General features: G+C 38.4%; 1 protein-coding gene across 5 annotated transcripts in view; it reads right to left on the bottom strand.

The window, feature by feature from the left end:
* Window positions 1-1,383: 1,383 nt before the first annotated feature.
* BRCA2 (BRCA2 DNA repair associated) overlaps window positions 1,384-16,240 on the bottom strand; it is a 95,234-nt gene continuing 80,377 nt past the window's right edge. For 3 of the 5 annotated variants that reach the window (XM_012465527.3, XM_012465529.3, XM_012465528.3), the window contains 3 exons: window positions 6,689-6,933; window positions 4,615-4,761; window positions 1,384-3,470 (listed from right to left, as the gene is read on the bottom strand). In XM_012465527.3, coding sequence (XP_012320950.2) covers window positions 2,859-3,470; window positions 4,615-4,761; window positions 6,689-6,933 — 1,004 coding nt within the window. In that variant the 3' untranslated portion in view covers window positions 1,384-2,858. The remainder of the gene's footprint in view (window positions 3,471-4,614; window positions 4,762-6,688; window positions 6,934-16,240) is intronic. The other 2 variants (XM_012465530.3, XM_021669289.2) reach the window with 2 other exon arrangements.

The raw sequence follows: 16,240 nt of genomic DNA, 5'->3' as shown, positions 1-16,240 counted from the left end.
GATTTTTTGGTTCAACAATAAAAAAATTTAATTACCTAAATGCCAAGAAACTCACCAATATACCAGTTTTTCTGTATGATAAGCTTATTTGCCAGTCTTTTTTTTTTTTTTTTAAATAGGAAGCATAAAGGTAATGACAAAAGCAATCTTATTATGCTTATATGTTTGACCTGCATACATGAGACTGTTTTAACATTATCTGACACTACTGAAACCTGCTCAACATCTCCATGACTTCCAGCAACATGAATAATGTTTTCTTCATTAACATTTAAAAAACTGCTATTTCCTTTGAGTAACATTTTGGCTGACAATATAATTGGCAAATCCCAATGAATCTAAGGTGTTACTAGTTTTGCTAAATTCTCTATCTCCAGGCACAACATAATCATCCCCTAATGATCCACTTAATAATGCTCCCATTTTCCAGGCCCAGGTAATCCTGGGTATCTTGGTTGATAGGATGGTTGCATAACCAGCTCTCAATATAGATAGCTTGACTCATCTGGGCGAGGTGAGGGGAGAAATGTCAGAGAGCCCAAAGTGGAAATGACCCTCCTTTGATTCCACAAGAGCGGTTCAAAGGACCAGATTCAAGCCCTCCTGACTCGGCTGGCTCCCTGCTTTAGGGTTTTTGGTTCTCCTGGGTTGAAGGAGTGACCATTATGGAGAAGTGGCTCTGGGTTATCTAACTTTTATAGAGCTCTAGTTTCCTGGCTTATTTAATATCTCTTCTTTCCCTAGCTGATTCCTGAAATACGTGGTTTGTAAACCATAAAAATTGATTCAATGCCATCAACTTTATCCCAAATAGAAGTGATCTGTTTTTCCTTTCAACTTCCATGGCTCCTGATTTGTATAACTCTTTGAACACCCAATATTGACTTGTATCGTGTTTACTGTTTGCATCATTCATAGAGCTGGCAATGCTCTATATGTGCAGTGGGTTCTCATTAAATGATTGCTGAATAGATAACACATTTTTACCATTTTTCCCTTGTGATACAGCATATGTTGACTTTGTAATCATTAATTTGTCACTTTTGGGGAGATAATATACACATATACTCAAGCTTCATATTTTGTTCATGTAGGCTGGGTATTATTTATAGTTTATAAAAAACGTGTGTGCATTAAATATCTGTCAATATAATGGGTGTTCTAAATGAGAATAGACAATAGCAGTTTTACCAAGGATTCAAAAAAGAAAAGGTTAAATTCTTATAATTTTTTCTGTTCACCTGAAACCCAAGTTTTATTCCTTGTTCTAGAGTGGATCACTGGGAAATTAGGATGTAAAAACAAAACTGTTTTAGAAATAAAACTTAAGTCACATTAATAAGACTTGCAGAATACTTAAGTCACAAACAGTAGCAAAACAGACAATTTTGTTAATGCTTTTTACATTAGAGAAAAATCATGGATCACAGTTATGGAGGAAACAAGTTAATTTTTAAAAACGATTTATTTTTAACTTTGAACATATTTATAATTAGATTTGAAAACATGATATTATATATACATTTAAGACATTAAAACATCTGATTTAATAACTTCTCCATCCTATCAACTCCTAGTTAGAACTGCTTTGTCCCTTTTCTCTATTAAACATAAGAAAGTAACAGATGAGGCCGGGTGTGGTGGCTCATGCCTATAATCCCAGCACTTTGGGAGGCTGAGGCAGGTGGATCACCTGAGGTCAGGAGTCTGAAACCAGCCTGGCAAACATGGTAAAACCTGGTTTCTACTAAAAATGCAAAAATTAGGGCATGGTGGCATGTCCCTGTAATCCCAGCTACTAGGCTGAGGTGAGAGAATTGCTTAAATTTGGGAGGTGGAGGCTGCAGTGAGCCGAGATCACACCACTCCAGCATGAGCGACAGAGTCAGATTTCATCTCAAAAAAAAAAGATAACAAATGAGAGTATCATCTTAAATTGAACTAATCTTCTGTTTTACAATAAAGCAGGCAGAATCAGTGCCAATTTGAAAGCAAGACATTTTCTCAAGTTTGAGTTTGGATGACCATTTTGTTGAAAAAAATTAACTATAAAATCTGATTTAAAGTATTTGAATTTTTAATTGAAGTAATTTAATTTCAGATATCACATTGGAATAGTAAAAAGGAATTAGAGTTACACTGAGGGTTCTATTTTTCTTATAATCATGCTGACTTAAGGATGAAGAATTGCTCAAAAGGGAACACCACTCTACCATATTCATCCTGACTCTGGAACAGGATGGAACTCTAGCAGAACCAACATATGCATTAAGGAAAACTATTTCATAGTGAGTTACCTGTAAAAAAAAAAAATCCCCTAAAATAGTAGCTAAACTAAAAGGAATTATCTGCATCAAAATAACTGTACTAAGAGACCTCATTTCGTTTAATGACACAATCTAAAAGAAAAGGGTATGTTTATTTCACTTGTAAAATGATACTTGTAGTGATCAAATCTAAAGATGTAAAGATTTTTTTTTTCCCCATTCTTTTTTTTCTTTGTAAAGATGGGGGTCTCCCTATGTTGCCCAGGCTGGTCTTGAACTCCTGGCCTCAAGCACTCCTCCCACCACAGCTTCTCAAAGTGTTGGGATTATAGGCGTGAGCCACTCAGCTCAGCCAATTTTTTTTGATTAGTTAATAAGGTACATTCAATTTTAAGATACGCAACTGAAATAAAAGTACACCAATACAGAATCAAGCAAAGAGCATATGATATACAAACACTTAGGTAAATCTGAAACTAATTTCTTTTCTCATTGTGCAACATAAGTACTAAGTGTGGTTTGAAATTATATTCCAGTCTTACAAACTGGAAAGGTTAAGCATCAATAATTTATTGTCACCTTTGCAAATGGTTAGATATATTTTTCAGTTGTACTTATGTCCTGCATATTATTCTCACATTCTTCTGTACCGGCCTGGGAACTCTCCTGTTCTTTGATCAGAGATGTAGTAGAACATCTTTTCAGTCTGAGATAATCTTTTGAACTGGTGGTAGCAGTCCTAGTGGATTCACTGACAGACATAAATTGTTTTTCTCCTGTTGAACCAGACAAAAGACCTTGGGTATTTATTAATGCAAGTTCTTCGTCAGCTATTGAATTACTTTCCAAAAGAGAAATTTCACTGAATTTTTTAAATGGAGTCACCTGTGGAGAATTCAATTCTTTTTTCTTTATAGGTGTTTCGTATTTGGTGCCACAACTCCTTGGTGGTTGAAATGCCTTCTGTGCAGCTGGAGAAACAAATGTACAAATGGGACTAACAGGTGGAGGTAAAGGCAGTCTACTCAAGAAATCCAAGGCTCTTCTCTTTTTGCAGTTTTTTTGGTCATCAATCTCTTTCTCCCCTTTACAACAAGACTTTGGAGTCATTTGGGCTGATACAGGTGTGGAAACAGACTTCCTTTTGGGCATACAAAGTGATAAAGGACTTTGATAATTTATATCACAATTAGGAGAAGACATCTGTTAAAAAAAATTAAGTAGCCTATCATAATTAGGTACTAACATAAAAAAACTAAATCAAAGTAACTTTTAATTGAAAATATTTAAGCACGCAAATATCAAACACAGTTTCCCTCCCCTGATTGCTAATAGGTTAGATAATTTCAGTTCATATTATCCCTATTCTAGAAGGAAATAATTTTGCATAAGAGCGTATACAATGATATGAAAAGAAAGGAAGATGAAGAGTAATCGTAGTAAAAAAGGAGGTAGGGTCAGATCTCATGAGACTTAAAAATTTAAATTAAAAATAAAAAAAGAAAGAAAAAAAGGAGGTGGGGATGTCAACTTATGCTTTAATCTTTTTTATTATTAAGAGGTTAAACAAAGATAAACATTTTAAAGCCATCTTAAGAACACACACTACCTGGGTTCTAATACTTACTTTTCTAGCTTTGGTACCTTATTAGGCAATTGCTTAACCTCTGTCTATGCCATAGTCTCCTCATCTATAAAATGAGGATAATACAGTAAAGTCCTCACTTAATGTCACTGATAGGTTCTTAGAAATGTGACTTTGAGTCAAACAATGTATAGCAGGTCTTTGAGCAATGTCATTTCCTTCAACATCATTTTGTTAGAATTAGAACACTGATGAGAAAAAAATATGGTTTTGTTACATATCACTTCCCTTAAAATCAGTTTCCAAAAGCCTATTGACAATGTTAAGTGAGGACTTAGGTTTTATCTCATAGGGTTGTTATGAGGATTAAATGAGTAAATATAGATACATTTAGCAAATATTAGCTATTTGAGAATGCGCTATTAGCCAGTATTAAAGACTTTAGCTTGATTTGCATCTACTCTGATTTAACCACTTAAACAGCTTAGAAACAACCCTAATTGTATGGAACACTAAAAGAAATAGGCAAAAAACACTTTTCAATCACATGTAAATGAAAGCACCTGATTGGAAAGTCTGCACCCAAAGTTTCATATCTTCCTTGAATAAATAAAATTTCTAAATAGCCTATACTTATAGGAGCCACATAACAACCACACTTTCTAATTAAGTTTAATTACATGTTTACTAGGTATACAACAGAATATAGGATGGACTCCATATATAAGATTTATAATATTACTTAGGTTTACATTAACTTACCAGAAGCTTATTTCCTGTACCAAGAATGATTTGAGCAGTGTGTGGCTCTGAAGTATAGTCTTTAGTTGGGGTGGACCACTTGGGATCATTTGCCTGCAGTATATACATAAGCTTGTTTTCTGCTTCATTGCAAAATATGTCAATATTCTAAGAAAATAGTGGAAAAGCTGCTTTATAAATTGCAAACCCAAATATTTATGTTTCTGAAAGTATTTCCTTTAAAAGCAGAAATGAAAAGTTCAGACCAAAAATGAATAAGACACCCAAAATGTGACACCAACTGTCAAACATGCTGATGCAAAATTACAAAACCATTATCAGTGATTTCAGGGAATCTAGTTGATAGGGAGAGGGGAAGAGAGAAAAAGTGTGTGTGTATGAAGGAAAGAGATCTCTTCAGATATTTAGTTTAATCAGCAAGCTGTCATATGATACTGAATTGAAGCTGGAAGATTGGGGCTCAAGTCCGAGCTCTAGTTACTACTTAACAGCTGGGAATCATCTCACATCTATAAAGGTACTTCTTAAGTTAGTGAAAAGAGAGAATTGCCTCACCTACCCCACATCTGTTCCAAAAATTAATTGAATAATGTATAGGTTAAACTACATGAAACTGTTATTTGAGAAGTCACAACTGGTTAAATATCAGCAGTTTCATATGGTTTAACCTAATTCATGACAGTATTTTGTAAAACTTTAAAATGCTAAGTAAATGACAGTTATCTCTATAGCAGGATTAGTGAACTGCCTTTGAACATGTCTCAGAGAAAATGTGGGGTGTAGGCCAGGCTCGGTGGCTCATGCCTATAAACCTAGCACTTTGGGAGGCTGAGGTGGGTAGACTGCTTAAGGCCAGGAGTTCGAAACCAGACTGTCCAACATGGTGAAACCGTGTCTCTACTAAAAATACAAAAATTAGCTGGGCATGGTGGCATGCACCTGTAGTCCCAGCTACTTGGGGGGCTGAGGCATGCTTGAGCCCAGGAGGCAGAGACTGCAATGAGCTGAAAAATTGCACTACTGCACTCCAGCCTGGGGGTAACAGAGCAAGACTCTGTCTCCAAAAAAGAAAAAGAAAAAGAAAAAGAAAATCTGGCGTGTAAACAGTAGATATACTATATGGGAGCTAAATAATGAATACAACTCCCACCCCTAATTTAGAAACTAGATATAGAAGAGCGTTATTCACTATGCATAGTCTTTAGGTAAAATACTAACACAGCTTTCTTTAAACAGCTAGCTACTCTAATGCTTTTAAAATATATTTTTATATCAATTCTGAATAACACACATTTCAAATACTAAACTGTAGAATTAAGAGGCTTATTTTTTGTGAATTCTTCACTAGTTATCAATTCATGAAATCTAAAATTTTACTGGGAAGCAGCATTGGATAGCAGTTCCTAGTTAGGGTTCTGCATTCAGATGGCCTAAACATGAATCCTAGTTTTACTAACTGGCATTTGACCTAAGGCAAGCCATTTAGCCTATTTCTCACTGACAAAATAGAAAAACAGTTCCCTACCTCATAGGGTTGGGAGAGAATTTAATCAGAAGCTTAGAACAAGGTCTGACACATAAGTACTCAGTAAACACCAGCTAATATTATATAATGTATATACAGATTTAAGCACAAAATGCATACATGATTTAAGGACAATAATTTCAGTGTCTCCTATTTGAGATTAATTCAAATCAAAGAGATATGTCTGTGTAAATCGGAGTTTAAACTTGTAGTCTCCATATTATTAACTGATCCCACTGGCAACTGCTGCAAACCACGGGTAACTCATATTATTCTCGTCACCAATTTCCAGTTTGCTTACATAGTCTATATTTCTGAACATCTTTTTCACAATTTCTCCTAACTCATTTCCCTTCAAGTTATTCTTCTCCTTCTGGTTGCTGTCATTTCCCCATTCCTCTATCTCCTGAGGTTTATGGGCAATTAATAAATACATGATGAAACTTTACCTCACATACTACGTCAACTATCCAATTTGTATAAAAGCTATTTCCTTGATACTTGACTGTCAAAATAGAAAAATATCGTAATGTTGGAAAGTAACCTTACCTCAACAGTATTTTTCAAATTGTTGAATATCTCTTGAAAGTGGCCTTCTTTTGGACTAGCAGAAAACACAGAAAAATCACCAGCAAATAAAGTAGGAAGTCCTGATTTGGATTCTGGTCGCCACTGGAGGTTGCTTGCAGCAATTAACATATGAGGTTTAATAATGTCTTCATTAAGATCTATCCAAAACTTTATTGCCAATAAATTATGACATTTGTCTGACAAATAGACCAAAGGAGCAAGTCCTAGAATAAAAAAAAGAATGTTATATCATTATAGATGTGCTAGATAAATTTTAAGATGCAAGGAACCTCTAACATGCCTATTTATTTTGGTATATGCTTATAGTAAAAGCAAATCAAAATAGCTGAATATGGTGAAAGCTCAGGTTTTCCAAAAGGACCTACTACTTACAGTGCTAAAATTTCAATACCAATATGACAACGCATTCTTTTACTGAGGTCATGTGGAAGCAGGTATACGTATACATTGCTGATAGGAGTACAGATTTGTTCAATCTTTCTGGAGATAAATTTGGCAATACCTAGCAAAGCTACATATGCATTTACCTTTCCACCTAGTAATCCCATTTCTTGTACTCCACTCTGAAGACAGACCTCTAGTAACAGTAAAATACACATGAAGATAAGGTTCATGAAAACACCTGTGAACAAGGTTACTCACTGAAAAACTATAATTATAAAATATTGGAAGCCGCTTTTATTAGCTCATATACGGGATACAGCCAGATAAACAATGGTACATCTAAACAGTGGTGTACCACATAGCTGTAAAAAAGAGTGAGCCGATTTCTATGAACTGATTTCCAGGATATGGTGTTAAGTGAAAAAAAAAAAAGCATAAAAGAAAGGCTAGAGTATGTTCCCCTTCTTATAAGAAAGAAGGGGATATAAGAAAATATACATGTATCTGTTTATTTGAGCAAAAGAAATACAGGAAGGATAAACCAGAAACTAAAGGAGCAGGGTAGGGAAGGAGGATTAGGATTGGGACTGCAGGGATACGGAGGAAGTGACATTAAGTACATCTTTTCGTAGAGGTCTGACTCCAAGAACCACAGTGATATTTCACATACCCCTCACATACCCAACAAACCAACCAACAAACAGATCCAACTAGATATGAGACATGAGGGAATCCAAAATGGACAATAAACATTTCCCACCTCTGTCTGCTGAGAGGGCCTGGCAGTACTGATCCTCCACAGCAAAATAATGAGCATATCTAGCAACCAGATCTTAGTTCTAAACACCATTTTCTACTAAAAAAGGAGACAAGAGAAATGGCTGATTCCAAGACTGGGGAAGGGAACATACAAGATGAACCTGGAACATCTTGTGATGCCAAAAAATAAGGAAGTGTTCAAGAAATGAAGAAACCTTGTTGAAAGAACACAGGAGTCCATGTGAAAAGCTCCTAATGTCCAAAACTTAAAAAAAAAAAAAAAAAAAAAAAAAGCTAAACAATAAAATAATGAAGGTACTAAATTTTAACCTGCAGAATAAAATAAATGTTAAGTCTAGACTGATACAAATAACCAAATAAATACACTGGAGGAAAGGGCATAGCTTTTCCTTACAGAATTCCAATGAATTCCAATTAATGTAGAAGGAAAGAAGGGGGGAAAAATCGTAATTAGGCTAATACCACAGTAATAACTGTCGAAATCAAAATTAACTGATGAATGCTAAATTAATTAAGTTTGATGTGAAATAGGATTCGCAGTCTCAAGGAATCTCCCCCAAGATATTTATTAACTACAAAGAAAAAGGAAGTTATTTTACAGAGGTGAAACCCAGCAGATACCACCTCAACCAAGTGATTAAAAGCAACATCAGCCGGGCGCGGTGGCTCAAGCCTGTAATCCCAGCACTTTGGGAGGCCGAGGTGGGTGGATCACGAGGTCGAGAGATCGAGACCATCCTGGTCAACATTGTGAAACCCCGTCTCTATTAATACAAAAAAATTAGCTGGGCACGGTGGCGTGTGCCTGTAATCCCAGCTACTCAGGAGGCTGAGGCAGGAGAATTGCCTGAACCCAGGAGGCGGAGGTTGCGGTGAGCCGAGATCGCGCCATTGCACTCCAGCCTGGGTAACAAGAGCGAGACTCCGTCTCAAAAAAAAAAAAAAAAAAAAAAAAAAGCAAAAAAAAAGCAACATCATTAACCCCTTGATATGATATATGAGAAAGACACATCACCACTTCAGTGGTAGTCTTGCCAGAAACGCCTAACTTCATCCTAGTCATGAGAAAACATCAGACGAACTCAAACTGAGGGGAATGCTACGAAATAATTGATCATTCTATTCAAAAGCATTATGATCATGAAAAAGAAGGCAGGAATTGTTAAAGATTGGTAGAAAACAGAGAGGAAAAAAATGACTAAATGCAATGTGGGATCCCAGAATAAAAAAGGAGAAACAGGGTAAAATACCTTAAACTCAAATAAATTTTCAAATACATCTATAGTATGGGTAGTAATCATACCACTATTAACTTCCTGATTCTAATTGTACTATGGTTATGCAAGATGTTAACATCAGGGGAAGCTAGGTGAGGAATATTTGGAAACTCCATGATTTTTGCAACCTTTTAAAGGTCTGAAATTAGTTCAAAATAAGGAGTTATAATTTTTTCTTTTTTGAGATGCAGTCTTGCTCTGAGGCCCAGGCTGGGGTGCAGTGGTGCAATCTTGGGTCACTGCAACTTCCACTCTCAGGTTCAAGAAATTCTCCTGCCTCAGCTTCCCAAGTAGCTGGGATTACAGGTGAGTACCACTATGCCCAGCTAATTTTTGTATTTTTAGTAGCGCCAGGTTTTGACCATGTTGGCCAGGCTGGTCCTGAACTCCTGGCCTCAAGTGATCTGCCTGCCTGCCTTGGCCTCACAAAGTGCTGGGATTACAGGTGTGAGCCACTGTGCCTGGCCAAGAGTTATAAAATTCTAATGTGAAAGATGGGTAGGTGTTATCCATTCTATCCTTGGATAAGCCAGGATAGAACTCAGGCAAGGAAAGCTAGAGTTGGAGGAGGCACTAAGCATTTAATTCTACTATTTATACTTTCTGGTTTTTGTTACTGAGAATTATGTACCCCTTGTAAATAATAGGGAATGAAAATATGATTCTCAGATAAGGATTTATCCTATCGCAAGTGATGGTTCATCTTTTCTTTCACTTTACAAGTAAATTTATTTAATGGATCTTAAACACTGCTTTTAAAGAAATTATAAGTTTCTCAAGCATGTTCCATTTTCTAATTTTGGAATCTGCCTCTAATTATATTGAAAACTTGATAGTACAGTCCTTCTCCCAAATTATCTTGTTTTCCCCAATTATAAAATACATGTTTACCGAAAAACATTTAGAATACAGAAAAATAAAAAGTTAAATTAACAGTGTAGTTTCCTCATTCCACTTTTTTATAAGTGGAGGTTTCATGTCTGGATCAAATCCCATCAAAAGAAATGGAAGTCTTACTTATTTAATTACCATGCAACTTGCAGGACTGATAACAATTGGAAAAATTGCTGGTGTAATACTTTTAGATTGCTGACACTAAGTAAATCTCCATAAAAATAAAAGGATAAGAAGAAAATTATATTGCAACTTTGTGGTCTGGCTTACTTTGAACTTGCATAGAATTATTCAAACCTTTTAAATTCCTTTTAGAAAATCTCACTGAAACAACAAAGGACTTAGCAATTTATAAAACCACTGTCACAGATTCCACCTGGGGTGGATACCATGGTGCAGGTGCAGATCCCCTTCAGGACCAAGGCATGTGATCCTCCAGCTTTCAGGGAGTGCTAGCTATTGACAACTCACCTCTGAGTTCCTTCCTAGACTTGCCCTCTGTCGAAAGGTATCGTCTGGCTTAAGGCTATGCCGCTCCCTGGAGGAGCCAGTATGCAATGACTGGCCCTTGCCTCAGGTTGGCATGACTCCGAAGGGCCACCAGCTCCAGAAGTCCTGTGGGATTGACTGAACCTTTCTTCTCCCTCTGCCCAATCCTGCTGCATTTGCTTCTCACAGGTGCTGTCCCTAAGGGCATTTCCTAATAGCCTACATGAAATCTGGAAGTCTGTTTCCCAGGTAAACAGGCTTTCCCAAAACAAATCTTTCCCAACCTAAGAAATGATCTCATTTAATTAATTCATTATATGTCACAGTGTTTCTGTAATACAGTACCAAAGCATTAGGTTAAAAATATAGATGTCCCTGTTTTAGGCCCAACTCTCAAATGTTGAGTTTGCTTTTGTCAGCATGAAGTATAAGAAAGTACCTAAGAGCTTTAGGGCCTGGAAGCATGAGTTCAAATCAATTTATAGCATTGTGACCCTGAGCAGGCTACTTCACCTCTCTGAGCTCCAGTTTCCCCATTGTAAAGTGGGATGATAATAGCAAATGAACAGTGTGACTATGAGGACTGTATGAGATACTGTATACCTGGAGTTTTCAACAACTGACCCCTTCTTCAACTCATTATATCAGAAGTGGAAGTAGAAATCGAGAGTCCCTGTCTTGAAGAGATCATTGTATTACTGGGGCTAGTAGGTGGGTTATTCAGAAGGGTACAGGTAGAATCACAGACCATGTGACAAGTGCTGAAACAGTCAAACATACAATATGCTTCAAAGCTGGAGGAAGGAAGATCTATCCCAGACTGTAAGCATCTGGCTAGGGAGGTAACATTTGAGCTAAATAACGAATAGGATCAATTCATCAAAAGGGGGAGAATAAAAGAGCATTCTAAGCAAAATAAAGAAACTTTTAAAGGTAGGAAGCATTAACTGTTATAGTGCATCAGGAATATGAAACTGTACAGTTTATGTTTTATTATTATTTTCAAAGTATTTTTTTTAATTTAGTTTTTATTCTTATAGAGACAGAGTCTTGCTATGTTGCCCAGGCTTGCCTCAAACTCCGAGCCTCAAATGAGCCTCCTGCCTCAGCCTCCCAAAGTCCTGACATTACAGGAATTAGCCTAACATTACAGAGTTTAGCTGAGGTGTGTATGGTGGTGGTTTAAGGTAGTAAGCTAAATGGTTCTAGGGGTATACAAAGGAGTCTGGGTTTCATTTTCTAAGGGACAGGGAACCACTGAAGATTTTAAGCTGGGAGGCATCATGACTAGATCTGAGTGATAAAGACTTCTGGTTTAAGGTGGCTCCTTGACATTTTCTAATAGAACATTAACACTTAACAACAAATTAAATTTTAAAAAGGAAACATTCACAGGAAACAAGGACTATCCTGAGATAAAGTGTAAACTCTGGTGATTAAGAAACAGAAGATTATAGATAGAGCTAAGAGCTAAGCACAGGAAGGCTCACAGACTAATCTCCTTCCCCAACTAAACTGGTAAAAGGACAACATTTTTGAGAATTATATATTCCTAAATCTGAAGAAAAGCAAACAGAAGAGGTATCTTTACATTTTTCTTCTTCTGAACGTAAATGAGAAAAAACTGCAGGGGAAAAAAACAGATGACCAGGACTGACAGACATAAGTAAAGTTCCAGCATGTTACAGGATGCATTGTGACCAATTTCCAGTACCTGTGGATGTAGCCTTATCTGGAAACACAGATGCTACTCGACTCACGATGGGGTTATGTCACAATAAACCCATTGTTAGTTGAAAATGCATTTAATACATCTAACCTACTGAGCATCAGGGCTTAGCTTAGCCTATCTTAAATGTGTTCAGAACACTTATATCAGCCTACAGTTGAGCAAAATCATCTAACACAAGGCCTGATTTAAAAAAAAAAAAAAAAAAAAAAAGAGTTTATGGCTGGCAAGGTGGCCAAATAGGAACAGCTCCAGTCTGCAGCTCCTAGTGAGATCAACACAGAAGGCAGGTGATTTCTGCATTTCCAATTGAGGTACCCGGCTCATCTCATTGGGACTGGTTAGATAGTGAGTGGAGCCCACGGAGGGTGAGCAGAAGCAGGGTGGGGCATTGCCTCACCCGGAAGGCACAAGGGGTTGAGGAACTCCCTCCCCTAGCCAAGGGAAGCCGTGAGGGACCATGCCATGAGGAATGGTACACTCCAACCCAGATACTACACTTTCCCATGGTCTCTGCAACCCACAGACCAGGAGATTCCCTCGGGTACCTACAACACCAGGGCCCTAGGTTTCAAGCACAAAACTGGGCGGCTGTTTGGGCTGACAGCAAGCTAGCGGTAGGAGTTTTTTTTCTTCATACCCCAGTGGTGCCTGGAATGCCAGAGAGACCGTTCACTCCCCTGGAAAGGGGGCTGAAGCCAGGGAGCCAAGTGGTCCAGCTCAGTGAATCCCACCCCCACAGAGCCCAGCAAGCTAAGATCCACTGGTTTGAGATTCTCACTGCCAGCACAGTAGTCTGAAGTAGACCTGGGACACTCGAGCTTGGTGGGGAAAGGGGTGTCCACCATTACTGAGGCTTGAGTAGGTAGGTGGTTTTCTCCCCACAATGTAAACAAAGCCTCTGGGAAGTTCGAACTGGGTAGAGCTCACCACAGCTCAGCAAAGCTGCTGTAGCCAGATTGCCTCTCTAGATTCCTCCTCTCTGCACAGGGCATCTCTGAAAGAAAGGCAGCAGCCCCAGTCAGGGGCTTATAGATAAAACTCCCATCTCCCTGGGACAGAGCATCTCGGGGAAGGGGTGGCTGTGGGCGCAGCTTCAACAGACTTAAAACATTCCTGCCTGCTAGTTCTGAAGACAGCGGTGGATTTCCAAGAGCAGTGGATCTCCCAGCACAGCACTCAAGCTCTGTTAAGGGACAGAGTGCCACCTCAAGTGGGTCCCTAACCCCTGTGCCCCCTGACTGGGAGACAACTCCCAGCAGGTGCAGCTGGCAGGTGCAGCTCTGGGACAAAGCTTCCAGAGGAAGGAACAGGCAACAATCTTTGCTGTTCTGCAGCCTCTGCTGGTGATACCCAAGCAAACAGGGTCTTGGAGTGGACCTCCAGCAAACTCCAGCAGACCTGCAGCAGAGGGGCCTGTTAGAAGGAAAACTAACAAACAGAAAGGAATAGTATCAACATCAACAGAAATGACATCCACACAAAAACCCCATTCAAAGGTCACCAACATCAAAGACTAAAGGTAGATAAATCCATGAAGATAAGGAAAAACCAGCGCAAAAAGGCTGAAAATTCCCAAAACCAGAACTCCTCTTCTCCTCCAAAGGATCACAACTCCTCTCCAGCAAGGGAACAAAACTGGCTGGAGAATGAATTTGATGCACTGACAGAAGTAGGCTTCAGAAGGTGGGTAATAACAAACTCTTCCAAGCTAAAAGAACATGTTCTAACCCAATGGAGGGAAGCTAAGAACCTTGAAAAAAGGTTACAAAAATTGCTAGCTAGAATAACCAGTTCAGAGAAGAACATAAATGACCTGATGGAGCTGAAAAACACAGCACGAAAACTTCGTGAAGCATACACAAGTATCAATAGCCAAATCGATCAAGCAGAAGAAAGGATATCAGAGATTGAAGACCAACTTAATAAAATAAGCTTGAAGACAAGATTAGAGAAAAAAGAATGAAAAGGAACAAAGCCTCCAAGAAATATGAGACTATGTGAAAAGACTAAATATATGTTTGGTGTACCTGAAAGTGACGGGGAGAATGGAACCAAGTTGGAAAACACTCTTCCGGATATTATCCAGGAGAACTTCCCCAACCTAGCAAGACAGGCCAACATTCAAATTCAGGAAATAACAGAGAACATCACAAAGATACTCCTCAAGATGAGCAACCCCAAGACACATAATCATCAGATTCACTATGGTTGCAATGAAGGAAAAAATGTTAAGGGCAGACAGCGAAAGGTAGAGTTTAGAGAAAGGTAGAGTTACCCACAAAGGGAAGCCCATCAGACTAACAGCGGATTTCTCTGCAGAAACCCTACAAGCCAGAAGAGAGTGAGAGCCAATATTCACCTTTTTTTTTTTGAGACAAAGATTTGCTTTTGTTGCCCATGCTGGAGTGCAATGGCGTGATCTCAGCTCACTGCAACCAATGCCTTTCAGCTTCAAGCAATTCTCCTGCCTCAGCCTCCTGAGTAGCTGGGATTACAGACATGTGCCACCACGCCCAGCTAATTTTCTATTTTTAGTAGAGACATGGTTTCTCTATGTTGGTCAGGCTGGTCTAGAACTCCCGTCCTCAGGTGATCCACCTACCCTGGCCTCCCAAAGTGCTGGATTACAGGTGTGAGCCACTGCGCCTGGCCTCAACATTCTTAAAGAAAAGAACTTTCAACCCAGAATATCATATCCAGCCAAACAAAGCTTCATAAGCGAAGGAGAAATAAAATCCTTTACAGACAAGCAAATGCTGAGAGATTTTGTCACCACTAGGCCTGCCTTACAAGAGCCCCTGAAGGAAGCACTAAAAATGGAAAGGAAAAACTGGTACCAACCACTGCAAAACATGCCAAATTGTAAAGACCATTGACACTATGAAGAAACTGCATCAACTAATGGGCAACACAACCAGCTAGCATCATAATGACAGAAACAAATTCACACATAACAATATTAGCCTTAAATGTAAATGGACTAAATGCCCCAATTAAAAGACACAGACTGGCAAATTGGATAAAGAGTCAAGACCTACTGGTGTGCTGTACAGGAGACCCATTTCACATGCAGAGACACATAGGCTCAAAATAAAGGGATGGGGGAATATTTACCAAGCAAATGGAAAGCAAAAAAAAAAAAAAAAAAAACAACAAAGCAGGGATTGCAATCCTAGTTCCTGATGAAACAGACTTTAAACCAACAAATGCCAAAAGAGACAAAGAAGGGCATTACATAATGGTAAAGAGATCAATGGAACAATAGTGGGAGACTTTAACACCCCACTGTCAATATTAGAACAATGAGACAACAAATTAATGACGATATTCAGGACTTGAACTCAGCTCTGGACCAAGCAGACCTAATAGACATCTACAGAACTCTCGACCCCAAATCAGCAGGGTATACATTCTTCTCAGCACTACATAGCACTTATTCTAAAATTGGCCACATAATTGGAAGTAAAACACTCCTCAGCAAATGCAAAAGGACGGAAATCATAACGAATAGTTTCTCAGACCACAATGCAATCAAATTAGAACTCAGGATAAAAAAACTCACTCAAAACTGCATGACTACACGGAAACTGAACAATCTGCTGCTGAATGACTACTGGGTGAATAATGAAACGAAGGCAGAAATAAGGAAGTTCTTTGAAACCAATGAGAACAAAGACACAACTTGCCAGAATCTCTGGGACACAGCCAAAGCAGTGTTTAAGAGGGAAATTTATAGCGCTACATGCCCACAGGATAAAGTGGGAAAGATTTAAAATCAACATCCTAACACCACAGTTAAAAGAACTAGAGAAGTAAGAACAAACAAATTCAAAAGCTAGCAGAAGACAAGAAATAACTAAGAGCAGAACTGATAAGTCTGGTCTTCTGCCAGTCTGCTCATGTGGCAATACACCCAGGCAAAGTCGCCCCTGGTCACCAGACTTCTCACATCTA

Source organism: Aotus nancymaae, unplaced genomic scaffold, assembly GCF_030222135.1.
Source record: "Aotus nancymaae isolate 86718 unplaced genomic scaffold, 86718_ANA_hifiasm-v0.15.2.pri h1tg000043l, whole genome shotgun sequence".
Taxonomy (NCBI): domain Eukaryota; kingdom Metazoa; phylum Chordata; class Mammalia; order Primates; family Aotidae; genus Aotus; species Aotus nancymaae.
Note: the sequence above shows the minus strand (reverse complement) of the source record. Positions and strands in the feature narration are given on the sequence as shown.